This window comes from Microtus oregoni, unplaced genomic scaffold (assembly GCF_018167655.1).
Source record: "Microtus oregoni isolate MIOR12 unplaced genomic scaffold, Mior012 000139F_ref0000186, whole genome shotgun sequence".
Taxonomy (NCBI): Eukaryota; Metazoa; Chordata; class Mammalia; order Rodentia; family Cricetidae; genus Microtus; species Microtus oregoni.
The window spans coordinates 156,340-182,796 of NW_024544789.1; the positions used below are offsets into that span (position 1 = coordinate 156,340).

General features: G+C 47.9%; 1 protein-coding gene across 1 annotated transcript in view; it reads right to left on the bottom strand.

Annotated features, from left to right (window-relative positions):
* Positions 1–972: 972 nt before the first annotated feature.
* Positions 973–26,457, bottom strand: part of Rasgrf1 (Ras protein specific guanine nucleotide releasing factor 1) — a 108,681-nt gene continuing 83,196 nt past the window's right edge. Inside the window, exons 20-29 of the mRNA XM_041646654.1 lie at positions 26,230–26,345; positions 25,682–25,794; positions 23,496–23,556; positions 21,444–21,547; positions 19,951–20,035; positions 14,819–15,016; positions 10,692–10,771; positions 7,536–7,653; positions 6,465–6,533; positions 973–2,265 (exon numbers count right to left, since the gene is read on the bottom strand). Coding sequence (XP_041502588.1) covers positions 2,173–2,265; positions 6,465–6,533; positions 7,536–7,653; positions 10,692–10,771; positions 14,819–15,016; positions 19,951–20,035; positions 21,444–21,547; positions 23,496–23,556; positions 25,682–25,794; positions 26,230–26,345 — 1,037 coding nt within the window. The 3' untranslated portion in view covers positions 973–2,172. The remainder of the gene's footprint in view (positions 2,266–6,464; positions 6,534–7,535; positions 7,654–10,691; positions 10,772–14,818; positions 15,017–19,950; positions 20,036–21,443; positions 21,548–23,495; positions 23,557–25,681; positions 25,795–26,229; positions 26,346–26,457) is intronic.

Sequence of the window (26,457 nt, forward strand, 5' to 3'; positions counted from 1 at the left end):
TCTCCTCTCGAGGGCAGATGCCTCAGACAGAGACGCCATGCTCCGCTCTCCCAGGCAGACACGGGATGAAGCTCCAACCCAGGATGGACGTAGGCTAGAATCTTCCCGGTAAGCGCACCTTGGGGTGCTACATACCTTATTAGAAATGGGCTAGTCCAGGTGCGAGAGTTAGCCTAGAAGAGGCTAGATAGAAATGGGCCAAGCAGTGTTTAAATGAATACAGTTTGTGTGTTGTTATTTTGGGGCATAAGCTAGCCAGGCAGCCGGGGTACTGGGGATGCAGCCCCGCCGCTCTTATCACTATATTCCTTGGCATCCCCAAGGTACTTTCTGCACCTGTGCCTGTTTCTCTAGTCATCAGAAAATGGCTCCACATTTCTTCCCTTCCCTTTCCCATTGAGAAGAACAGAAACCCTCTCTCCTCATGCTTGACATGTAGAATGTTGTAGAATATTCTGAGGCTGGTTTGGAAGAAGCCCTTGTGTATTTTTTCCTGAGACCTGGAGTGGTCACTCCTGGACACAGCAAGACACCCTAGTCACATAAAGATGCTACTGTGAATGATGCTGTTGACAGTCCTAGAGCACCTGGAAAACATCAGCTTCCAGCTGTGTAAGACCACCATCTTGGGTATCGGCAAGTGGCACCTTCACAGGACTCCAGCCCTTGCTCCTGTACGGTTGATTGCAGTCTCACAAGAGTCCCTAAGCAAGGGCTGCTGGTGGGGCCCACTAAACCCACAGAACTGGGGGAAGTAATGCAAATAGTTTTAGACCATTCCTTTTCTGAGTGATTGGTTTTGGGTACAGTGGGGGATGGAAGCAATCAACCTCATCAGACCAAAGCAAGGATGATGTCACTGCCACTTGAGAGTTCTCTGCCAGCCCAGGGACTGGTAAGGAGCAACTTTCATCCAGTATCCAGTTCTTGTGGGAACAAATGAAACCCATCAAAATGCACTGTTCACCCTGAGATAGAATAGATTTATTAGCAAGAGGTAATCAGGAAACATATATTTTTACAAAAATGGAAATTTTTCCCAAACAAGCTGTAAGTTGAAATATTTTAGGGCTTGAAATAGAATTCTCATACCACTAGGTATTGCTTACAGCAAAAGTTGTCTGTCTGCTGTAATGGAGCATGCCTGCCAATTCTGAGTGTTCTCTCTACTGTACAATGTAAAAAAAATCATGGTAATATTCACAGAATAAGCACTACCTCACTATATTCCTGCTAGAAGGCATTTAGACAGGACTACAGTATATGCAATAAAAACACTCGGTTATTGATTTCCTAATTCTACGTCATGGGACTAATTACCACAAAGTATACAGACTCAGGGCATCTCAACATAAGCTTGTAGTGACTGTCAGGCAGCTGAAAGAGGAGAAGTGATGTTTGTTGTGTTCCTGACTTCCAGCAGAGGCTGGGCAGAGGTCGGCCAGAGTCACCATGACTTGGTGGAGTGATTCCATTTTCCTAGAGAAGTTCCAGGGTTGTGTCCACTTCTGCTGAGCCTGCTTTTCATGCTATCTGGTGTTAATCCTAGAGCAGAGGGCAGCATGGTGCCAGAAGTGGTGGCATTTGGTGCAAGGGGCGTGGTTCTCAGTTGACAGGACTCCCTTCCAGCCAGCTTTACTGAGATTTGACAGATGGGGACTGTTGAGACCTGCGGTTTTGGCTGAAGAAGCTGCTTTGGAAAGGGGCATCACCATCAGCAGGAAGGGGTGTCAAGGACTGGACTTGCAGGTATGGCTTCCCCCTCCCACCTCCCCCTCCCCCCACCCAGTTATAACAACTACATGGAACATGCTGGAGAGGATGCCTGGGTGGCCTGAGCTAACCTGGGGGCCTGCGCTGGGAGGGACAAAGCAGGGCTGGAGTTTGAGACTTGTGTCACGTGGATTCTGTCTCTTCTTCTGATTGGAGTGAGGGCCTGGGAGAGCTGACAGGGTGTACAGCTGTTTGAAGGAACAGGCTCCGCAGGGGGCGGGGCAAAGTCTGAGACAGGGCAGAAATTCATATTCCGTTCTACAGGAATCTAAGAACAAGAAAAGATTTGTATTCTCGGAGAAGCACATAGTGAAGAAGAAATCCAGAGGAACCAAACGATTATGTACAATATCATATAGCAGGTGTCCACAAGGTAGCTGGGGCAGGTTGGGGGCAGCTTCAGGTGGGGAGTTTTGGTTCTATTCGGAGAGAAGACTCATAGAGACTTTCTTCGTCCATTACAAAAGATTGATCCAGTAAGTACTGAGTTACCTGAAATGAGAGAAAGAAACAATAGAATTACGGGATGTCCCAGCCTGCGGACACTGCGTTTCTTGCAAGAATTTTTCTTCTCTTTTGCTTTTTTTTGAGATAGGGTCTTAGTCTATAGCCAAAGACTGGTCTAGAAGTCACTATGTAGCCTAGGTTAGCCTTGAACTTGAAACCATCCTTCTGTTTTAATTTGCAAAATATGAGAACTGCAAATGTATAGCACCATGCCTGGGGGAGCCAAATGCTTTTGTAGGTTCAGGACATACACCTATGAGAAATAGTGTTTTGGTCTCCCACCCACAAGGGTCTTGCTATGTGACAAGGCTAACTCTAGCCTCAAACTCAGGATCCCCTGCCTCAGCTTCTCAAGTGCTGGCTCCATCATATTTGGCTGTGCTTTATTTTAATATAACTTTTCTATTTAAATTTTGTTTGAAGATTTACTTTGTGGGTGTTGCTGGGGTTAGAATTATGGAGTTATAGCCACAGTTCCTGTATTCTCTTAATAAACATCTTAATAGTTGTAAATCACATGTGGGAAACATTGCTCTTGACTGCTTTTCTTCTTTCTTTCTTTCTTTCTTTTTCTTTATCTGATCTCTTGAGGAAATGTTTTGGACTTGAACAAAGCAAACAACTCCCTGAAAAGGTCCATTGTTTAATCTAAGCGGCGGTGCGTGGGTGTTAACACTTCCTTCAGTGTTTCAGGTTGAAGAGTTCTCCAGAATCGTCAGGTGTACATGTTTACATCCAGCAGGGCTGTCATGGGGAAGGGTCCGCGTAGGCTCCCCATGGCTGAGTCTGACATAAATGTTAGTATGAAAAACTGAGAAATGTCGTTGTCTTTCCTCCTGACTGTCCAGTCTCCTCTTGAGTCTCAGTCCTTTGCTGAGTTCCTGCACACTCAATGAGAGGCCAGAGCTCTGACCTTACAAAAATTCTCTGGACCCAAGGTTCATGTGTTTGTCAATCTGGAGCCAAATGTGTCTTTCTCCACAGAAACCAAGAGCAAGAAGGGAAAGAAATGACACCTGTGTTCTGTGCTTGACAGTCCAGTGGTAGCTGCTGAGGGGAGATGAAGCCTGTGGCCTTGGGGAATTGACTCTGTCTCCAGGAAGGTCAGAAGCAGCTGGATGCTGATTGACAGGAACAGATGAAATTATTGCTATTTCTGATTGACAGCTCACACCCTGTACCTCTAGGAAGATGATCTCAGATGTCAGAGTCTAGGTTCACCCAGCCCTGCAGGTAAAGACATGGTGACCTATGACTGTAGGAAATGAACTAGACTTTTAGCCCTAGCCGGTAGCTCCATAGAAAGGGTTCTCTCTGGACTATATCAATGCACTCAGCTCCCAAAGCAGACTGACCAGGCCTTTCCAGGGGAGCATAAAGTTCATTTCCCTGTTTTTCTTGAGCTGGAGACTGCTGACAAATCCATCAGGCCGAGCCACTCAAGGAGTTGGAGGAGCAGTGGTGTTCATACATCTTGGACATCAGAGCTTGAGAGAAGGTTAGAGTAGCGGCAGGAGACAGAAAAGAGCCCTGATATTTTGTTGGGAACTTCTGGGACTTTCCAGGGGCCATGTTAGCAATATAGTGCTTTTTAGATATAGTGTGTGATGCACTAACAAAGATCCTCCAACACTGCTAAATTTAAGTGGATAGTTATGTCTTCTTTCTTCCTTCTTCTTCTTCTTCTTCTTCTTCTTCTTCTTCTTCTTCTTCTTCCTCTTCCTCTTCCTCCTCCTCCTCTTCCTCCTCCTCCCCTCCCTTTCCCTCCCCTCCTCTTCCCTCCCCTCCCCTCCCCCCCTCTCAATGATGTGTGGCTGGGGATATAGCTCAGTTGGTAGAGTTCTTGCCACGAAGGCAATCCTGGCTCTCAGGAGACACTTTTTAAAAAGTGCTAAATATGGTGGGAGGCAGAGGAAGGTCAAGCTCTTTGAGTTCAAGGCCAGGCTAGTGTACATATTGAGTCTACATATTGAGCTCCTGGCCAGCCAGGACTTCATAGGAGATCTTGTCTTCAATAAAAAAAAAATAAATAAAAGTAACTGACAGACTACACAGACATTTTTGGGCTGGTGTGTGTGTGTGTGTGTGCCTGCGCTCATGCGCTGGAGACTAGTGTTATCCAATATACAAGTCATATTTAAATTTCGAGTGCCTTTCAAATATTTTTATATTATTATTATTATGGGTGTATATGTGTTGTGTGTGTGGGGGCATTCATGTGCTGTGGGGTGCATGTAGAAATCAGAGGACAGTTTTGAGAGTCAGTTCTTTCTTTGTGGGTTCTGGGGATCAAACTGGGTTGTTAGGCGTGCTTAGCCACCTTGCTAGCCCCCATAGCGTTTTTAAACCTGGGGTCTAATCAACCTTCATACACTGAATTTAGATGTCATGTGTTTTAGTCTCCTTTAACCTAGAGTAATACTGTGTGTGTGCGTGTGTTTCATTTAGTTTTTCTTTTCGTTGCACTATGTGGGGTTTGAACCTCACGGTCTCAATCATGCTAAGCAAGCTTTCCATCACTGAGTGTGCTGTTGTACTGTGGTTTTTACTTCTTTGTCTATTTCCCTGCAGAGTACATGCTCATGAGGACCAAGGGCCTATCTATTTTGTACACTGTGCCTTGTGGCTTGAGAGAGCTGGGAGCACAGAACTCATTCAGTGAATGTGTGACTATTGGGTGGACAAAGAGCAACATACAAGTGGCCCAGGTAATTATTCACGGATCTTCTCAACGTGGCAGAACAGAACATGGCACAGAATTAACTTTTGTTGTTTTTTTGAGACAGGGTCTCTCTTTTATGTAGCTCTGGCTGTCCTGGAACTCACTATGTAGACCAGGTTGGCCTTGAACTCAGAGATTCACCTGCCTCTGCCTCCCAAGTGCTGGGATTAAAGGTGTCCATCACCATATCCAGCAACCATTTTTTTTTTTTTGAGACAAGGTTTCAGGTAGTCCAGGCTGGTCCCAAATTTGCTATGTAACTGAGAATGACCTGCAACTTCTGATTTTTCTACTTTTACCTCTCAAGCGCTGGGGTTTCAGGCCCGGACCACTATGCCTGGTTTTATGCTGGGAATTGAACCCAGGGCACCTCACATGCTAGGCAAGTACGTCAACATCTGAGTCACATCCCCAGCTCCAACACAAGCTATTTCTTTGGGCTTGATTTGTAGCAGAGAAAGACTAGAGTGAGGTAGATGTCCATCCACATAAAGGATTAGTGAGAGGAATGGGTTTCCTGCAGCTTTAAGCGGGAATGAGGCTAGTCTGTCTCCGAAAGGAGTGGCTGCAGACACCAAGGAAAACAAGGTGATGCTGAGCAGGGGATAGCAGGTGATACTGCGGTGGAGAAAAATGTGTGGTGTTTATGAACTGGCCAGATACAGACTTGAGAAGCAGGATACCCTCATCTTTGGGAGGAAAACCTGTGGTCTTTGAGGTACAGTGCTTTTCAAAACTAGCAGCATTTGCGGCTGGGCTATGGCTCGGTTTCCTGCCTACCATCTGCAAAGTGCTGGTTTGATCTCAAGCACCAAAGAACAGGAGCGTGGAGGTGCAAGCTTGTGTTCCCAGCCCCTGGAAAATGGCTGAAAGATGACAAGTTCAAGGTCGTCTTTGGCTACATAGTGAGTCTGAGACTAGCCTGGGCTATATGAGATTTTGGAAAATATCAATCATGAACCAGCAAGATGGCTCAGCTGGTAAAGCACTTGCGGCCAAGGCTGGGGATCTAAATTCAGTGCCTGGCAGGAGAAAACTGACTTCTACACGTTGTGCTCTTACTTCCTTAGGCTCTGTGGTACATGTGTATCCGAACACACACACACACACACACACACACACACACACACACACACCCTATAAAACACAAACTAAGCAAAGCCACAGCTAACCAACCAAGCATTGGGGATGTTTAGAGCCCTGTCTCTAGCCCTGTGAAAGAGCAGACATTGTTCTAGACACCCTGTGAGATGTCAAATCAGGCAAGAATCACAAGCAAGGACCAGCTTGCCTCTGGCCAGGGAAGAGGAACGGGGTGTGGTTTCTGTAAGGGTATGACATTTTATGCTGGACCATTAGGATCCTGGAAGGCATGAGAAGAGGTGTTCCAGGAAAGAGCAGAAGCCTGTGCAGACAGCAGCACTGTGAAGGAGAGGAGAGACCCCAAGTGTTGCCCTCTTACCTTTGCCTGGTGTTCGATTTTGTAGGCAGTCTGTTGAAATTGGCGAATTTCTCGGATAATATGGGAGATCTGCGGGAAGGCAGGGGTGTTTTAGAATAGTCTGCTCTCTCATGCTGCCTTGTCGATGAAAAGGGTCATCGGTAGCTATGTCTGAAGTCACACTCCCTCCTGAAAAACTCCACTGGCTTTCTTTACGCCAGCCCCCGCTTCTGAGGTGAAACCTGTCCGTTGGGATATCTGTGATAATGTGTATGTGTGCATGGTGTGTGTATGTGTGTATGTGCGTGTGTGTGCGCGTGTGCGCGTACACGCACACTGAGCACATACCCATGCTTGATGAAGAGAACTCTTTCAGGCAGGGTCAAAGGCTTCCCAACACCGCTACAACCAAACCCTAGCTGCCAGTCAAAGTGAAAGGCTTGTGGGTGTCTAATGTGTGCGTGCCTGGAGGCGAAACATAAGAACTTCCCTCCATCACCAAGATGGAGCTTCTCGTTTACGTTGGAAAGACTTGCTTTTTATTAATGTGCAAGCCCATTTTACAGAGTGGGTGCAAAGAGAGGCTCTCTGGGGGGTGAGTAAGAGAAATGGATAACCATAAGTCTTGTGCCTGCTCAGAGTGGTCTCCTTGAGTCCTCCTATCCCTATCCTATGTTCTGAATCTTTAGGAGCAGATTTGAAACTTGCTCTCTTAGGTGTTGTTACAGAATGATTTTTCTTTAGTTATGTTAAACAAGCATTTCTGCGAACGAACATTAAAGTGTGGGCTGTGAGGAAAGCTGTGGGCTCTGGGGTCAGACCCAGCATTCAGAACCAGCTCTTCTTTTAACTTGCGTGGGAGCCTTGAGCTGGTCTCTTGATTTTGCCCATCCTCCCCTGTAGGGAGGGGTGCTGGGCTAAAGTGGGAAAGGCAGGGGACACAGGGCTAATGCCATTAGTGTCAGTCATGGTTGTTACTGGAGACCTTCCACGGGATGAACCTGGAACAGGGGCAGGCAGAACAGGCTGTGCTGGGGCGGGGTCTGGGTGGTTCAGTCTGGAGTTGTGCCCCGTCTACCCAGGGAAACATACCATCCTCATCTTGGAGAAGTTGACCAGGCCGTCCTCTGTGTAATTGGGTGTCCCCTCCTCGATGAAGGCCAAGTCAGTGAGGTACATCCCCAGGTAAGGAACACAGGGTGGGTCACAACTTGGAAACAAATGGCATCCACAAAATTTTTTCACTTAAGGAAAGGAACTTTTGCTAAGAACAGAACACCCTGCATGCACATTCTGCCTGTCTAGAGGCAACGGGATTTCTAGTTACGGAGACTCATAGGGCACATCCAGACTTAGACTGCTAGCCAGGCTGGAGGGTGGGATAGTGTGGAGTTGCTTGAACCCTCACACAGGCTGGGGAAAGGGAATCTTACTTGTGTCTCCTCCTTCTGTGACCCAGAATGCCTTTCTTTGCTTCTCTGATGTCTGTGCAATGGAGCTCCCCAGCTGTTCCCAGCCTTATGCCAGGTCACTAATCCCCCCTCCCCACCGTTACTCTGTGCTCAGGAACTTCTGGGAAGGCTGGGCCACCCCCACCCAGGTTCCAGCAGTCATACAGTGTAGCCTCTCTAACACCTGTCCTCTTACCACCTAAGTTTAGGGGCCACCTTCCTGGAAGTGCCTTCTGGGGAAGGGTGGGTGATTCTTAGGGTCTATGGTTACAAGAGATGAGACCCTAGTGTGATGGACCAGGCCTCTGATGTGTGGCTCTGAGCAGGCATTTGTAACCTGTACTATAGCAGCTTTTCTGGTGCCTTGGGAGGGTGCAGGGGAATTGGGGTTGGTGATGGAGTGAGCCACCATTATCCTCCCTTCTGCATCTTTAGGGGATGCTCGAGATAGTGGTCTGTAACTTCCTCTCAGCACAGAGATACTAGAGGAACTGTTCCTCAGACTACTTGACACTCCTGCCATGCTGGAGGAAAATGCGGTATAGACCTTGAACTAGGCCTCCTGTCTCCATCCCCCTTGGCTCCCCACACCGGTGCTGGGGTTAAAGGTGTGTACTGTCACATCAGATTTTTATTGTTATTTTTGCTTTTTTGAAAGTGGGTCTCTCTACATAACCCTGGCTGATCTGACCATCACACCTGACTTTATGTGGGGTTGAGCATCAAACCCTGTGCCTCTTGAAAGTTAATGTAAGCACTCTATCAACTGAGTTATGTTCCCGGCCCAAGATACGACATTCTAAGCTGCCATCAATCAGTGGTCATCAACAGATAACTATCTAGTAAAATTGCTCTCAAACAATGGTACAGCATTAATCCAAATGGGCCTGTCAGTCACTTGGACAGGAAAATGCTTTTCAGGAAACTGTTCCAGAGACCTTTTAGAAAGTGCGAAGCCAACCTAACCGTGCAGGTCATTACACTGGTCCCTTTGGCTACCGCTCACTCTCATCTCTTGAACATGTATCTTAAGCTCTACAATGAACTCTCTATATCTTCTTCACTGCCCTGTGAACCCTGCCTGTGTCCTTTCGATGAAGACCACTAGGACCAGAAAGCTGAGGAGAGTTCAGACTAAGAGCCCAGTGACAACAGGCTGAAAAAGATTCCAGGGACAACTGAAACAGTTGAAGACCCTCACAGGGGAGCCACGGCAAGACTCTGACTGGGTCTTACTCTTTCAGTCTGCCTAGAGACTGTTGTCAATTATCTTCTGCTTTCTGGCCCTTTTCTTGTGAAACAGACTCCCCAGCATCACTGGACATGGTTTGTTCTCCATCTCCACAGGGCAGATCTGCCTTACATAAAGATCTTGGTACCCAGAAAGCCCCTAAGCCTTCTGCCCTGTGCCACAGGCAGCAGAGGGTTCTAGGGGAGGCACTTACACAGGCATACAGATGACCTGAAAGGGAAGACAGTCAGGAGAGGGACTCAGACAGAATGGGAGCCACGGAGACAGTTAGGTAGCAGTAGTGGCTGCGGTGGATGAGGAAGCCGTGTGAAGGAGGCAGATGGAGCAACGCCCAGAGGCAGACGGACAGTTGGTGAATGCACAGTGGGGCAGCTCCGGACAAGCACAGTCCACAGGGGCTCCTGAGAGCCCGGGCGGAGGAGAGACGGCCGGACAGCACAGATGGGTTCAACATCTGTCTGAGGACATAAACAAAGTGGAAATGGTCAAGGCGATGGCACACTGAGCTAGTGAAGGATGGACAAGAAGTAGGGTGGGAAGAAAACAAGAAGAGGAGGCAGGAGAGGCTGTCTGGGAAGACGAGTGAGCAGGGCATCCCAGCCAATGTCAAGGGCTGGAGGTGTTGGCTGTCCCGTGACTATGAGTGGTGACCTCCATTGCGGCTCTTATGGGCTGTGGTCAAGAGGCCCCTTATGAAAGGGAGGAGAGTATTCCTGAAAGCTACAGGGACCCAGCATCTCCAAAGTCCATTGAGAAGCCAGCCAGCCAGCAGAGAGACAGGGACAAATGGGGGTGGGGCCTAGTATGGAAGCCTGAAGAAAGCAATAAAAGCAGTTTTGTTTTTTTAGAGCCTGTATCTCATGAATGTGCGGCCAAAGTGATCTGAGTCATGGCTTTCTTGTCAGAGGTACCTGAACCTCATAAGACAGTGCCCAAGGCACACAGCAAAGTACTGGTCTTGCAAGCCAGCTCAGGCCAAGTCCCAGGTTCTAATGCCATGGTCACATGACCTTGGCATGGCCCCTAGGTCTCTGTCTTTTGTCTAGGAAGACAGGATGGAAAGAGCTGCCTTCCAGATGTCATTAGAATCCCATGGGTTGAGGCCAGAATGTACCTAGAAATCCCACAATGCATCGGCAATTGTGTTACCAACTGTCGGTAAAATGTATTTCTTTGATTCGAAGATGCAGCTGTCAATCACACACGCACTCATTTTGATGACTATTTCTCCTCGTGAACAAGAAACACAGCCACATTAAATAAACCGACTTGACATGCCAGTTATTGGGATATTAAAATGGAAAATTGTATTTAAGAAACAAGAAATCTGGCACCAACTCTGGTCAAGCACAGATCGGTGCTCTGACATTTCCCTGGTAAAGAATGGAGGGCAAGGCTGACCCGGTGCCGGGATCTGGCGAGTCTATGGGTCTCACGGGCAGGCAGAGGGGCAGGCAGACCTCCTGCTCTGACTGGATGTGGAGAGAAGACGCCTTTGTAACATGCTCTACAATTTCAGACACACAAGGAAGAAGCAGCACTTACTTTTTCAGGGCTTCTCTGAGGTTCTTAAATCTGCCCTCTGATGACACAAGCTTTTGGAGTTTGTCAATCAAAGCTTTCGTCTAGAAGGAACCAGAAGCATTTACTAACATTCAACACACATCCAGGCCCCAAGCCCCAGGCTCTGGCCCGTGATCCAACATGCTGACCTGAGGGCTCCAGGCCACGTTTGGATCTGGGGACTTTCTGTGCCTGGTAGTCTCACCCGTGATCTCCTTAGGACTCAGGCTTAATCCCTGCCCTATGTTCCCCTCTTTACACACATCTCCTAGAGGACCGAAGAGAGTAATGACCCTGGAGACTGGTGCCATCCTGAGAATGATGGTTTATGAGGACTTGGTGGATGACTTGAGGGAGCCTGCACTGAGAGCAGGGAATATCTAAGTTAGAATTTTTATATTCATAATTGCATTTTTCAGTCCTGGGAACTGAACCTGGGGATTCTGACATATGAAGCAAGTGTCCTCCACCGAGCTATATGTCAGCCTTTAGGATTTTCCCACGAGCTGGACCGAATGGATCTGATCACTTTTTCACACCTTCACTTTGATGGACCAGGAGCACCATCAATGGTCAAGAACTGAGGAAAAGGGTGGCAGAGGAGCTGATCATCCAAGAAAGGATGGAAAGGATGAAACCCTTGGCCAAGGGTATGTGAAGTGATCAGCCAGACCTGGGCTGCATGAAAGCAGGGCAGAGGATGGGCAGCTGGGTTTGTCTGGCAGGGACTGCTACATTCCCAGGGGAGTATGCTGCCCTGGGTCTGTCTCTGTGCTCCTTTCCCTGTCCAGTCTATGGGATGTCTCTTTGAGGTCCTCAGTGCCCTCATTTATAGAAGGACATGAGGAAAGTTTTTCCTTTCCAGATATGGCCTTCATAATCCAGAATGCAGGTGAGAAACCGAGCTGAGGGCAGCCAGGCATCACAAGACCGGGAGTACTCATCGTCCCTAGAGGGACACAGTCACAGCCCATGGTGTGTGCAGTCGTAGAAGATGACAGTGTAAGTGTTGATGCTGATGGATGTTCCCTGTGTACCCTCTGAGGGGGAAGAGAGGACAAAGACATAGCTATAAGGAGAGGGAACACTGGTGTTAAATTGACCCTGCTCAAAGCACAAATGCAGTCTGACCTGATGTCAGAGCCGTGCGGCAGCAGGACAGAATTCACACTGAGCTAAAGCATCTGACTCCAAGTTTCCTTTAGAATTGGCTTTCAGCACCCTAGGAAAGCCCACATTGCCAGGCCAGTCTCTACCAGGATCTTGGTGACTACCTGTACCAGTCCTTCTGAGGATGAGGATGGTACTCCCCTCCTCTCCATGCCCACTCATCTGCAGAGGAGGGACCCAAGATGGATTCAGGTCAGATGTGGGGATTTAGTACCAGATCTGGGTCCTCCTCAGCCTCTTTCACCCATTCTCAGCCTGCACAAGAGCAATGGCCTATTCCTCAGACATTCTCTAAGGGGAAGCACTATTTCAGTTATGGTGGATTTGGGGAGACAGAAGCTAAATCACGAGGTCTAGTCATATAGTTCTGGCTTCAGAGGTCCCCATACTTTTAGGTCGTGGACACATATACAGATTATTGTGTGTGTGTGTGTGTGTGTGTGTGTGTGTGTGTGTGTGTGCTTGTGTGTGTGTGTGTGTGATTTGTAGGTGTATGTAGAGGTCAGATGACATGCCTCAGGAGTCTTTCTACTCTGAGAATTGAACTCTGGGCTCTGGGGATTGAACTCAGGTTGAACTTCACCACTTTACCTACCAAACCAGCTCACTGGCCCTATGTAGGCTATTTCTGATGTATGGGGGAAAAGCACTCTAGCTCTGAGAAGGGCACAATCTGATTCCTTCCACAGCCCCGTGCCTACTGTATACACAGACTCTCTTTGGGCTGCCACACTCAATCCAGGATACAGTGAGATCAAGGAGTTTTCCCATAGTGTTTCACTTTTAAAATCAGGTCACATGCCTAGGCTGGGCCACCTAGGCTTCCACCTTCTAACGCTCCCTGCGGGGCTAGCCCCGGGTCTTGAGGTGCTCTGGCTAAATGAGGATATACTAGCAAGAAGAAAAGGGGGAAGCTTTAGATATGGCATTGGGATCCAGGATCAAGCAAAGAACCTGTGTCAGGAGCCCTGTCAAGAAGAAAGATGCTTCTGTGGCCTCCAAAGTACCTCCCTTTCCTGCTTATCTGACAGAAACCACCGAGTGATGAAGAATGTTTCCTCCCAAAGGGACAAAGACAAGTTGTGTGTCAAGAGCAGGTTTTTGTCCCTACAGATACAACTTCCTGGGGTGAAGAACCACGGGCACATCACTCCTAGCTGCTGCCACACCAGACACCTCCCCAATGGACAGAGATGGTTTGAAAGATGACGGGTAAAGGAGCTGAAATTAGAAAAGAGGAACAAAAAATTTCAAGGTACATTTGACCCTCCTGTAGTGCCGGACTCGATCTGATGCCATGATTTGTTGAATTGGGCTGACACCCCGAAGAAAGCAATGAAAACAAGACTGTGTTTCAGGGAATGTGGCCATCTTGGTGCGTCACAAGAGTCCACGGGCTGCCTGCAGAGAAGAGATAATGAAGTTGGCTTTGTCCTTCCAGAATCCATCGGTGCCAAGCACAGGGTAGATGAATAACTACTTCACAGGCTGGAAACATCTGGAGGGCTGGCCGAGTCAGCCGATTCAGTCTACCATCTAAAGTTGTTGCCAGAGGCATCTTTGACTGTTATTAGACCAGGCCTGCTGGTTCCTGGTTCTGAATGGTGCTTTAGATTGCAGACCAGGCCACATACATGGACTGCTCTTGTTTTAGACTGTTCTTGGAAGAGAATGGAAGATTTCAGAATGGCCGTGGTGTGTCCCCATCCCCCTCAACTCCCTGAGGAGAATGACACCGAAGAATGTGGCCAAGAAATAGAGCCTGTGCATTCTAGGAAGAGTCTAGTAGGGCAGGGATCTAGTCTGGAGGGTCCCTGGGAAAGCAGCCATCAGCCAACAGTGCAAGGAGGGAGGAGTAAGATAGTAAACTGGAATGGACTTCCTATAACCCTGTCTAAATCCTGGCAAGCCGTATGGACTCAGACAACAAGGGGCTTTTCCAGGTTTCTTTTTTTTCCTGCTCAACCTCTGACTTCAGTTTATGACAGTATGTGCCTGTGTGGCCGGTAGTCCCTAAAGCTCCCAGCTTCTATTCTTTTCCGGAGTTGCTAATATTAAAGACATCTCCCATGGCCCTAATCCCGGGCACCCAATGTGCCAATAAGGATGAGGCTCAGCCTCCCTGAGTGTAAGGGGGTGGTCCTAGAGACTCAACAGCTCAGCTGTCCACAGGGGCTTGAGTGTCTGGAGAGCAGAGAGGGACAGAAGAACGAGCATCCCAGAACTTTCCTGGACTGGCTATTTATCTGTGTAGGAAGATTTGCAGAGCTGATGCCTGTTAGTGGGTAAGACGACTACCTGCTCTGGCTCAGGGAAGATAACGAGAGACAGGCGAGGAAGGGAAAAATGAAGGGGATACAGAGCACAAATCTAGGGTGTTGCAGACAGGCTTCTTGGCGGTGCTGGGTCCTGCAAGACTCTCTCACTGAAAGACCATCATAGGTGCCTTTCGAGGTTTCCCTGTCTCTGGTGGGGCTTGTCTATCCTCGTACAGGCACTTAAACCAGGGTTGGGGCATTGACCAAGTTCACCCAGGAAGTGCTGAAGTGTCTCAGAGTGTGCTCTGCTAAGGAGACCTCTCCTTTTGAGCTGTCCCCCAAGGCTCTACAGTACAGAACTTCATCCCAAAGAATTTTCAGCTTATGCCTTTTCAGAGCTTTATGAGGTCACTACTCTTGTCCCAAACCAAGAAGAGTGCCGCTACCACATTCGCGGTCTTACAGCTCCCACTGTGGAGTCTTAGCTGCCCAAGGAGGCACTGAAGTCCCCCAGGTCCATTGCCACATCTGGGGGCCTGATAGCTGGTCCCCGCTGACACAATTTTCCTGGAAATCTGGGTCCTCAGCTCAGTCCTTTGCTCACACCCAGAGATTCTGGTTTCCCTGCCCCCAACCCCAGCCCAGGCCCATCTGGCAGCAGTGCCAGCTTCCTGCCCGCACCTGCTTAGAAACTTTGAGCCATGTCTTTTTGAGTCGGAAGATTGCACTGCGGTTCATGGAGGAGGTGATCTCCAGCACGGCATTGTAGTTGTGCAGGCAGCGGCATATGTCAGCCACAGCTACCCACTTCTCAATGGTGCTCACCCTTGCATTGATATCCTCGTTTCGGATAATTTCTGAAGCAATCAAGTTACTGATCTTTAAGCCAACGCAATAAGACAGGAAAAAAGTAAGAGGAATAAATATTGTAAAGATAATATTATCATTATTTACAGACACAATTTCTTGTTAAGAGTCCCCAAAACAATAAACTGGAAAACTATTAAAAACAAATGCTTAATATAAAGAGGAGACATTTTCCTATAAATTGGCAATTGTCAATTTAAAAACACAGTGAAGCTGAGTATGGTGGCATGTACCTGTAATCCCAGCACTTGGGAGGGAGAGGCAGGAGGATGCCCAAGTCTGAGGCCAGCCTGAGCTACATGTAAAACTTTATCCCAATAAAATAAAATAAAAACAAATAAGCAAAAATATAATGACAAAGATTTCAAGAAAAAGGTTACCAAAGGATGTAAAAGGCTTAAATAACAGAGAAAGAGATCATATTACCAAATAATAGTATAAGTACCATGTATTCATAACTCTGAGTTCAACGTAAACCAATTAAACACCCAGTAGAAATTGCTTTGGAACCTAATGGAGTGATTCAAAAGTTCATCTGGAAGAATAAACTGTATTACAAGCCCAGCTCTGAGGGAACTTCCCATCGTGTCCCCTTCTGGAAGAGGACACACACTTGGTCTCACATATACAGTAGGCCAGACCTTCCTGGAATCCTGCACCCTGCCAACAATCACAATCACACAAACAAATCACATGGAGTTAGAAGTGACGTGGCTAACAGGGAGGAAGCTGGGGCCTAGACATTGGGGAACTCGAACTGCAAGGAGCTGGGAAGGCAGGAAACATCCGCTTCCTTGCACATTGCCTGAATCTATAATATTTTAAAATAAAAAGTAATGAAGTATAATACTAGCTAAATACACATGTATGAAAGCATCACAACGAAACTCATTTCTTTGTATGCTAGTCAAAAATGAATTATAAAAAATCTTTTAAAGAATAAAAGACATGATGACTTGTTATTTATAGTGGCATTTCATTTGTACTTTCATAAATAAAGCTTGTCTGAAGATCAGAAAAAGTAAAACAGCCACACTGGCCAGCCTTACAGACCAGGCAGCAATGACACACGTCTTTAATCCCAGTAGCTGCAATGACAGACATTTTTAATCCCAGTAGTCACAACGACACAGATCTTTAATCTCAGTAGCCACACGAGGTTGCCATAGAAACCAGGCAGTAATGGTGCATGCCCCTAATTCCAGAACTAGAGAGGATTATTAAACGGGAGGAGATAGCTCTCACTCTCAATCTCTTTCTTAGGTTTCCTGGAGGTAGGATCGCCATTTTCAAACTGAGGTCAAAGTAAGAGCCAGTGACTGTCGGCTTTGCTTTTCTGGTCTTCAAGTTGAACCCCAATATCTGTCTCTGAGATTTTATTAATTGTGCTTCAGTTATTGAAAGAATAAAGGTGTGAAGATGCTATTACATATAAACAAGGAGAGCTGCACCACCAAGAAACCTTCCCTAAAGTACTTGCTGTGGCATGGATGCCAAGGAGGGATGTTGAATGTGAACTTTCCTACACCTGTTTATTATTTTGTGTGTATGTGTGCTTGCCAGAGGGTGGGTGACACTCCACAGTGCATGTGAGAACAACTTGAGGGAAGGGTTCTCTTCTTCCCCCATGTGGGTTCCAGGCATGAAACTTGGGTTATCAGCCTTGGCAACAGGTTTTCCCACGGATAACATTCATGTGGGTTCCAGGCATGAAACTTGGGTTATCCGCCTTGGTGACAGGTTTTCTCACTGATAACATGTTGTTGCCTGGGACGTTGAACTTTAGTATGTACTTCTGGAGAACTAACTACTGAACTTAGGGGGGATGAGAACACATAAGACAGTGTGCGTGTGATCTATCACTAATTAAACTGAAACAGTTACATCTCTCCATATAGACAATGCTGGAATAAAAAAACTTTAAAAAAAGAATGTAAAAAAAGAAAAGAACAACTTTGAAAAAAAAGAAAAAAACCAGGTCAGTGAGATCCTCTACAGGATGGAGAAACAAAACAAATACTTGATAATTTATTCTACAAAAGCACTGCTGTGCTATGTTCCAGAGACGGACAACACAAGAAAGGAAAAAACTGGGCGCCTAGCTGTTTACATGCCGTGGCTGCCTCGGGTTTGTACTGGAGGTACACAAGAAACTATGTAATTCTCATTTACCATAGCAACATATTAAACAAGGGAAGGATCACATGACCGTCTCAGTAGCTGCAGAACAACAGCGGAGAAAGTCAATGTGTGAGTTGGAGAGATGAGTCAGTAGTGAAAAGCACTTGCCACTGGCTCAAAGGACCTGGATTCAGTTCTCCACACCATGTCATGTTGCTCCCAACCACCTGTAACTATAATCTATATTAAATCTAGGGGATCTGATGCCCTCTCTGGCCTCTGTGGGCACCTTCATGCACGTGACACACATAAATATACTCAGGCATATACACAAAGGCATTAAAAAGAAATAAAAAATTAAAAAGAAAAATTATGAACTTGTGGCAAAAATTATTGGCATTCACACATATACATTAAAATAAGAGAAGATTAAAAAGGAAAAAGTCAACATTCATGGTAAAAATGATTGATATTCAAGGAATAGAAAGGAATTTTTCTAACTTTGTCTCCTCTTACATAGGGGAAGATTAAAAGCTTCTCCTGAAAACGCAAGAACAAGGCACACTGTCTCCATCTCTGTTCCACATTGTCCTGGAGAGAGCCGGGGTGACAGAGGCACCACGGTGCATATGCGGTTGGTGGGCAGCTCCTCTGGCTGTAGGCCTGTCTCACCCAAGTCTGATCCTAGTGCTGGAGACGCTAGCCAGTGCCAATCAACAAGATAAAGACATTAGAGGCAAAGGGCTAGATAGCAGAAAATTGAGCTGTGCCGGAGATTAAGAGACCCTCTGTCGCGGAGGCACACGTTCTGAATCTGAATAGGATGACGGATGTGAACAGAGATGCCAAGTGCCAAACAGTCACAGGGTAGCCTCTGTGTGGGCTCAAAGGGGGACTTTTCTGCCGTGTCACATGGGCAGCGCCAGGTAACTGCTTTCAGCCTCAGGTTCTTCCTCTATGGAGTCAATGTCGTGGGTTAAATGAGGTGGAAAGTCACTCCACAGTAGCACACGGTACCAATGAATACACACCCTGTTTCTGGCTTGTTCTTATGCCCTTCTGGGTGCACAGAGTGCCAGGTCAGAAGGCCTCTCCCTCCCTGGCACCAAAATACTGCAACTTCCTCATTTCTTCCTGGCTGACAAGGGCCCTTCTGGATGATGTTTGTCGGGGGGACCCATTTTTTTTTTTTTCTGGAGTTGATATGTGATGCTGTCTGTGGCCAGGCAGTCAGGACAAGTGACATCATGTGCTGCCACTTCTGACCATAAAAAGGCTCTTTATTTGTGTTGATTAAACTCAGAAAATGACAATGCTGTGTGCAAAAGCTATTGGGGCTGGCACAGGCTAGGAGAGGATGAGTCCCTTGGGTGCAGAGATTGGAGCACCATATGGGAAAATTGTGGGGAGAGTTTTTTTTTCAGTGCTGGAGACTCAGCTCAGGACCCTGTATGTGCTGGGTATGCACCTGAGCAATAAGCTACATCCCTCCCCCTTGATTTTTTTTTTCTTTCTGAGATAAGACATTGCTATGTAGACTTGATTGGCCTTGAACTTGTAACCCTTTTGCTGAATGTTGGGATTATAGGTGTCTACACAGGAGTATTTTTTTTTCTCTTACATAGTCATCCTCCATCATGCAGCAATGAAAAACACATGTGCTACCTTGTGCCAATCAGCAGACCTTTCCAGAACCTCAGCATCTCCGGATCTTGAATGTCAGAGAAGCCCTCATCTCCTGGGGGTGTTGTAAGCTTTAAATGAGATTGCTATGCATAGAGAGTTATGGAAAATATTAGAGGCTACTTTTATTCAAGAACTTTGCAAGGGCCCCTTGCAGCCATGACCCTTCCTAGGAAGACTCGGAAGCGTGTTTGGCTCCCAGTCCTTTGAGAAGAGATCCTGGGAACATTGTATGCCTGTGTGTATGTCCCTGTGTGAGTGTATGTGTATGCATGTGAAAGTGTGTGTGTATGATGCACCAATCTGATCTTAGTGTCCTGATCAGAGTCAGTTCAAGCCCTTTTTGTTGAACACATGGACCACTTTTCTGCTTTTGTGTTTGGTCCCCTCTTAACCACTCTCCATCAGGAAAGTCAATGGTAGAGGGAGTTCTGAGAGATGGGGACTGGATGGGCCAGATGCAGGGCCATTTCAAGCCTGCCTAGGGGCAGTCTCAAGCCCTAGGCTCAAACCTAGCCTTTTTTTTATCAGCAACTTCAGGGTCTCTAGTCTCTTCAGTGCTGAGTTGTTGTGCAATCTTACCAATCATGAAAGGCACTGTGGTGGTTAGGACATTACATCAGCATGAAGATGAAACTCTTAGCAAACACTTTGGAAAGTCAGAGAGTTTGAACACTTTGAGTAGTGTTCATATCTGAGGGAAGATGTTTGCCATTTCCAGACTCAGTTTGCTTATTTCTAAGGCTGAGATGAGGTAAGAAAATAAGAAACACAGCAAGAACACTTTTGGTCTTTTCTGTCCAACCCTTCCTTCTTTCCATCCTTTCTGTGGCTGGTCTGCCATGACCCTACTCTTAGGAGGAGCTCCTTGTGGTGATCATAGGCCTGAGGAAGCTCCTCAGGAGCCATTGCTGGCTGATGGCTCTGGAGGACTCCCAGCTACTCTTCACACGGCCCTTTTATGTTCACCCATTAGCAGCTGAAGGGACCAAGAACGAGGCGAAGCGGGCTGGCTCTGGTTACACAGCTGAAGGTGGGGTGCAGCAGAGGGTGTGGTGCCAGCCTGCCCTCCACTCAACCCCTTGGCCGTCCTGCCAATGGAAAGCCTGGCAGAAAGCCACTGTCCACGCATGTGTACTCACGTCATTGAAATGCTTGGTGGTTTTTATGATATAAGGCGTTCTTTCGTTTTTCTCTACCTTCATCCAGCCCTGTCCGAAGAACTCCCTGCAGCGAGGAAAGGGAAACCAGAGCAGATGAAATCAGCGCTGCCTTGCTCATTCAGTGTTGGGTCACTTCTTTGCTTTTCAAGGTGATCATTTATAGGTGAGCAGCCCTTGGCAGAAGCCCAGAGAGGAAGGAACCTTGAGCTCGAGCCCAGCTCTCTGTACCCTGGGTCTTGGATGCTTTACTCATCTGTGAAATGGGAGTGTAACAGTAACATTTTCCTCATGGGACCATCATGGGGCTGAAAGGGGATGAGGTATGAGATGACTGAGCATTGCTGTGAAGCGGGTAGGCACACCAGGTTTTGCAATGGTTCTTGTTTCTACATTTTAGTCAATTGGTAGTGGCTGGTCTTCAGAACAGAGGTGATAGATAGATAACCTCTGTTGACAGAGTGTGTGCTTAGCATGCACAAGGTTCCAGGTTCAATTCTCAACACTATACAAAAGCAGTGGGTCATAAGAGGATAAATGAACCAAAAACCAGTTTCAAGCAGTGTGTTCTGGCATAGGGAACCTATTGGGGAAGCCACAGACTGCCCATGCTTCTAAGTGATTAGTAGAGGTGCTTAGGTGAAGTCCCACAGGCTGGTGCAGCCATGGGGAGGTGACACCAGTGAACATCTGTCCTGGTCTTGCTTCTGGCGGGAGGTAGGAGTAACACTGCTTCCACATCCTGGGGGTTCCTAATTATCCAGGCCAACCCTGTCATTAGGTGAGGCTGTATTCATGCCTGTGGGGCTGTGAATATGACCCTGGAAAGCAAAATAAATGCACAGAATGTTCCAGTGATGTGTGGTCTTAGACATGCTGATGGCAGTGTTGGAAAATAATTATGTAATAATTATTGGAAATTCAGAGAAATGCCTTGGTTGGGAGCATGCTTAGTTTCAGCTGTAAACGTAAAAAAGAAAACTACCTTAATTTACAATGCTAAGGAGCGCCACATACATGAACAGTGTTCGCAAATAAATGCTGGTTATTAGATGAGGAGAGACAAAGCAGGGATTACCAGGGAGACTAAAGACAGGGCAGGACAGACAGTAGCAGGCCCGAGGCTTCATTTAAATCAAGAGTCATTCTGAAATTTGTTCCTACGGCTTGTACACACACACACACACACACGAAACTCACACACAAATGCGCATACACATGAACACACATAAACACACATATGCATACACATTCATGCCTGTGTGCAAATAAACATGCATTCTTTCTGCACCCCCAGAAAGAGGAATCTCCTGGAAAAGTGTGTACATGGTGGGGGGGGGGGCTGCGCTTACAGGAGACAGGTAAAGAGAGAGACAGGGGAGGAGCATTCTTTCCAAGTTTTGGAGAGTTCAAAGACAGGGATGTGCTGAGGAGGGAGAAGGAGGGAGAGGAGGCAGGCAGCCACACCCACTTACTCATAAGGAATCTTCTTGAAGACAAGGTGATCCAGCAGGGTCAGCTGCTCTGCTATCTCCAGGGCTGAGTGGTTTTCGAAGGGCTCAGCTTTCACACCCTCTGCCTGGGGAAGCAAGGTCAGAGTCAGGCCACTGGAGTGATGCTCTGGGCTTCTGACACGTTTCTGAGGATCTCCTCTCAGTTCTGGTGGGTGGATGGGGTACCAGCGAGGAAGCTGGGCCTCACTGCTTGTTGCTCCCTGTTCAGATGTGTGTTTTGTGCTGCCAGAGGACTCTCCCCATCGGTCGCCTACCCTGTAGGGAGCCACCACTACATGTGTAGGAAGGAGTCCAAAGCCTGCCCAAGTCACTCAGGTGTAAATAGGCTTCCTGGGTTGCAAACTTGGGTATCTGATCCCAGCTGTGATGGGCCTCTTCCTCTGGGTTCTTCCTGGTCCTAGGTGGGCTCAACACAATTTTTCTTTAAAACTCATCAGTAAGTGTGATTTGGGGGTTCCGGGGTGTGATTTGCTCCGGGAGCAGTGTTCCTGCCTTGTGAGTAGAAGACAGCTGTCAGCTACCATGTCCCTGACCTATGAGGTTCCCTCATGGATATGACAGGATCTGTCACCTGGGCTTCCATCTGGAGGAACCCAGAAGTTCCAGCAGCTGGCTGAGTGCCCAAGTGGCCTGTCTGCATGGTTGGAAAGGGAAGTGGGGTCCACCCACACCGAGAAAACATGCCATTCCTTGAGGCCGAGTGCTGTTATTCACCTCCCCCCATTTCTTTTGCAATCGGTGAGGTCTGTATTGCTAGGCTGGTAGCAGACACTAGAGATATGCAGAGCTATTCCTGGGCCAGAATGTAGTGAGGCTACTGTTCTCCATGAGGGATGAAAGAAGAGAGGAGCCAGGGCCCAGAGTCCTAAGCTCTTACACTGGATACTGCTAATACATTAGTCAGCCTGGAGCTGAGCTGATGACATGGAATCCACCCCGGGCAGGTCAGAGTCTGTCTTGAACATTCCAACCATCATTAATTCAGTGGCCAGCGGCTTTGGTGGGATTCACAAAGGTACTCAGGGGATCCTAGTTTAGCACTGAAAGCACAGGAGGTCACCATTCTCTTATGGTGTATGGAGTGCAACCCCTAGCTTGTGCTCTTTCATGTTGAACACAACTCATCCCTGGGGTCCTGTCATTTCAGGGCAGGTTCAGTGAGCACACTGTGACTCCTCAGGATGCGGTGGCATGGCATAGGGTTTGAATTCTTCTCTGGGGTCAGCTGGACCTGAGTGTGAACAGCTTGCATGACTACCACTTCCCGCTGAGTGAATGATTGAGATCTCTGGGCCTCAGTGGCCTCATTTGTAAAATGGGAATAATGATACAAACTTGCAGCATTACTGACAAGAGGGTCTGGAGTCTTTCAGAATCTCATTTGGTCCAGCACATAGGTGTCTATGACACCTATGAGGTATGACAGAGAGAGGGGAGGGGTAAGGGAAAGGAGGAGGCTCAGTGGATGAAGAAAAGGGAAGTGGCAGTGTTATTGGTTGGATTTCGCTCCTCAATAATGGAACAATTTCCTAGGCCCTGGGGCTTGTCTAGAATCTTCATCAGTGTAATGAATTTACAATGAGGCCAGCAGAGTGGGCCAACATGACAGATGTCCTTGTAAGATGGGACATATGGACACAGTGGACACAGACACATACACAGAAGGAAGACAACCCAGGGATACCAGAGGATATGACCCCAGGACCATGGAGACATGAACGGGGGGAGGGGTAGTATAGTCAGAAACTGAGGGAACACAAAGCTACCAGACGCTGGCAGAGGCAAGCAAGTGTCCTCCTCTAGAGCTCCTGGGGAAGCATAGCCCTGCACACATCTTCTCTAAAGACTTCCAGGCTCCAGGACAGTGGGAGGAACACACTGCTTGGTTTGTGACACTTAGCTGCAAAGCCATAGGAAATGCATGCAGGTGATGACTTGGTCAGGGAGTCACGGAGTAAAGAGGCTGGGGAGGACGTTGCCTTGGTGATCAGGTGCAATGGTCATCCTGCTCACCATCTGTGTGATCTCTTCTAGTGTGATCTGGTTGTCGCCTGGGTCCTCCTGGGTCAGAGTCCTAGGGAGAGGAAAGCATGTGAGCCCCAGAACACCTCTGACCCTCACCTGGCTGTCTTCTGCAACCTCTGACCCTTGCTTACTGCCTTTACCCCGAGGCACTACTTCTCTCTGTTTCCCTTGTCCTCGTCTGCTTTACTGACTTATTCTTGATCCTTCTGTATGGGGAAGGTCTCTTCCCCAGCCTCCAAGCTTCCTACATACTGTTATGTATGTATATGTCAGGACCCAGAGAGACATGGGCAGGGGCCTCTGAGGTCAGGCTGGGACTGTGGCAGGCACTGCTGTGTGCATATGGAATGATGGGACACGCACCGTGAAGTAGTGCCAGACTTGGCGGATCAGAGTGAACAGGAGATGTTCCTAGATGGGATGCCCCTCAAGCCTGGCTTCATCAGAAGACAGGTGACGTAGTGGAATGGAGGCCAAAGAACCCAAGATGGGATAGTGTTGAGTGAGAAGTGAAGAAGGGTGTGGTCAAGCTAACTAGAGTGAATATGGGAATGTATGAGAATATGGGTGGGTAGGACGGTAGGCCCTTTTGACAGACTAAGGGCCAGACCTGGGAAGGCATAGGGAAGCAGAGAGAAGTCTTTAGGGATTGGCTGAAGGGAGTGGAACTTTGGAGATCAGCCCTGGGAGCCAATGTCAGACTAGGAACTGGACATTCCGAGAACTGGCTCTCCTGAGGGTCCACAGCAGAAAAAGTCCTGCTAGTCACAACCCTCCCAGCCCCCAGGAGAACCTGGAGGGAGACACCAAGAGCCTGGGACTGCTTGTGTGCATGAGTATGCCTGTAGGCACTCCACTTAGCTTCTTTCTCTCGTCTTCCCTTTTTCTCCCCCCCCCCCACATGCATGCACACAGAATATGTTGTAGATGAGGGAAGGCCAATGGTATCCTAGGACTGTGGTGGAGTGATAAGGTCTCCTATCCTTGGGATAGGAGAGGGGCTGGAGACTCGGGCTAGAAGTAGAAAATGCCTCAGCTGGATTTGGGAGAAAGTCCTGAGGCAGATGCAATGGCTGGGGTGTAGAGTTGGCTTGCTGGACATGAGGAGGAGAAACCTCCCCAGCCTCTGGAGAAGCCAGTCTAGGTGGAAGGATGAGAGCAGGAGGTAGGTTACCTTCTGAGAACCTGCAGAAGCCACATGCACCACCTCGCCTGAGCCTTACTACACCCTTGAAATCAGCGTTGTTCATTCATTTTAAATAGGAGAAAGTGAGATTTGGCTAAGGGCCGTTTTCTGGTCAACAATGAATCACTGCCTGAGGTAGCTCAGATGTTGGACTGTCTGAACCCTGACCTCTGCTAGAAGAGGCAGGCTGTGGATCATGCTCAACACAGGTCTGAGGACAGACAATTTAACAGAGTTTAAGCCAACAGACATTCCTTGAATGCCTGTGAGCATCATTCAGTAGAACTCTCTGTAGTGAAGAGATGGGCTGGCCTGTGCTGTCTAAGCTAGGAGCCTCTGGCCAACTGAAGCTATGGGGACTGAAGGACACTATTTTATTGTATTAAATTTTAGTTCACTGATATTTAAAACGTTGTATGTAGCTAGTACCTATCACATTGGATAGCACATGCTGGACAGGTATTAAAAGCCATGGACATACATGGAGAAGGAGTACATGCCCCCAGCCCCAACAGGGTCTCATGTAGTCTAGGCTGGCTTACTATGTAGCCAAGGATGATTTTGAACTTCTCAGACTTCTGCCTTCCAAGTGTTGAGATTACAGCCTGAGAGATGGAATCACAGACATGCGCCACCAAACTCAGCTTATATGGTACTAGAGATTGAACCCAGGCCTATGTAAGTACTCTACCAACCGAACTGCATGACTAGCTCCATCAAGGTCTGGTGAGGGGTGGGGAGAAAAGGGGTAAGTACACAGAGCACCCATGCTTGACTCTAGAGCAAGGGACATGGCTCCCAGACATCTGGGGCTTATACCTACCCTGATAAACTCCTGGCCAGTCTGGCTACTGTGGAGGTATAGGGCAGGACGCTGTCCTAGAAGGTCATCCTAGCAGGAGGTCCTGCCAGTCTGGCTACTGTGGAGGAATAGGGCAGGACCCTGTCCTAGAAGGTCATCCTAGCAGGAGGACCATGCAGCTCTTACCTGATAATGTTGGCTGCTGCCTTTCGCTCCTGTGTCAGCAGCTCTGGATCATGCATGACCTCTTCCAGGAAGCTGATCACCTTGCTTTTGAGCTTACTGTTGCTTTCAAAGTCCTGTAGGAAGACGGGCAGGTAGCTCTGGCTACAGTCACCAGACTTTCCTGCAGTACTGAGGCCAGGCTGAAGGAGGGAGTTTCTATTTCCGCCCACTGTGGTTGCCTGCTTTTCTTGTCTTGTCACTACTTCCAGCAAGGCCACAAGTGGGGCTTCAAGCCTCCTAGGCACAGGGCACTGGGACAAGACCAAGACCACCCCCTAGCTGTTGCACCCCTAAGTTAGGGAGGCCTAAGTCTACTTGTACTCTCCTTGCAGACAGGTGGCCAAACAGGCCCCTTGTCTTCTTGACGGTCCTTGTTTCCCTTTCCCAGGGAACCTGAGCAGGTCCTCCTGGCAAAATGGGATCCCCTTCCTGCTGTTGACCTACTACATTGTCTGCTATCACTTCCAGCCACTGGGAAACAATTGTTCCTGGAGCTAGGTCCCACTCACCTGAGAGTGCTTGGAGACCCAGTGGCGGAGCACATTCAGCACACGGTTGGTGGCAGCTCTGCGGATCACAAACTCCTTGTCGCCATTTCTCTGGTCAGGGGGAAACCCTGGCAGTGCTAGAGGTAGGGGGAGAGAAGGACAGGAGGGGGAGCTTGCTTAGCAGACATGGTTTGTCAGAGAGCCTTGGAGGGGACACTTAACTGAGTTCAGACCCAAATGAGAGGCCAT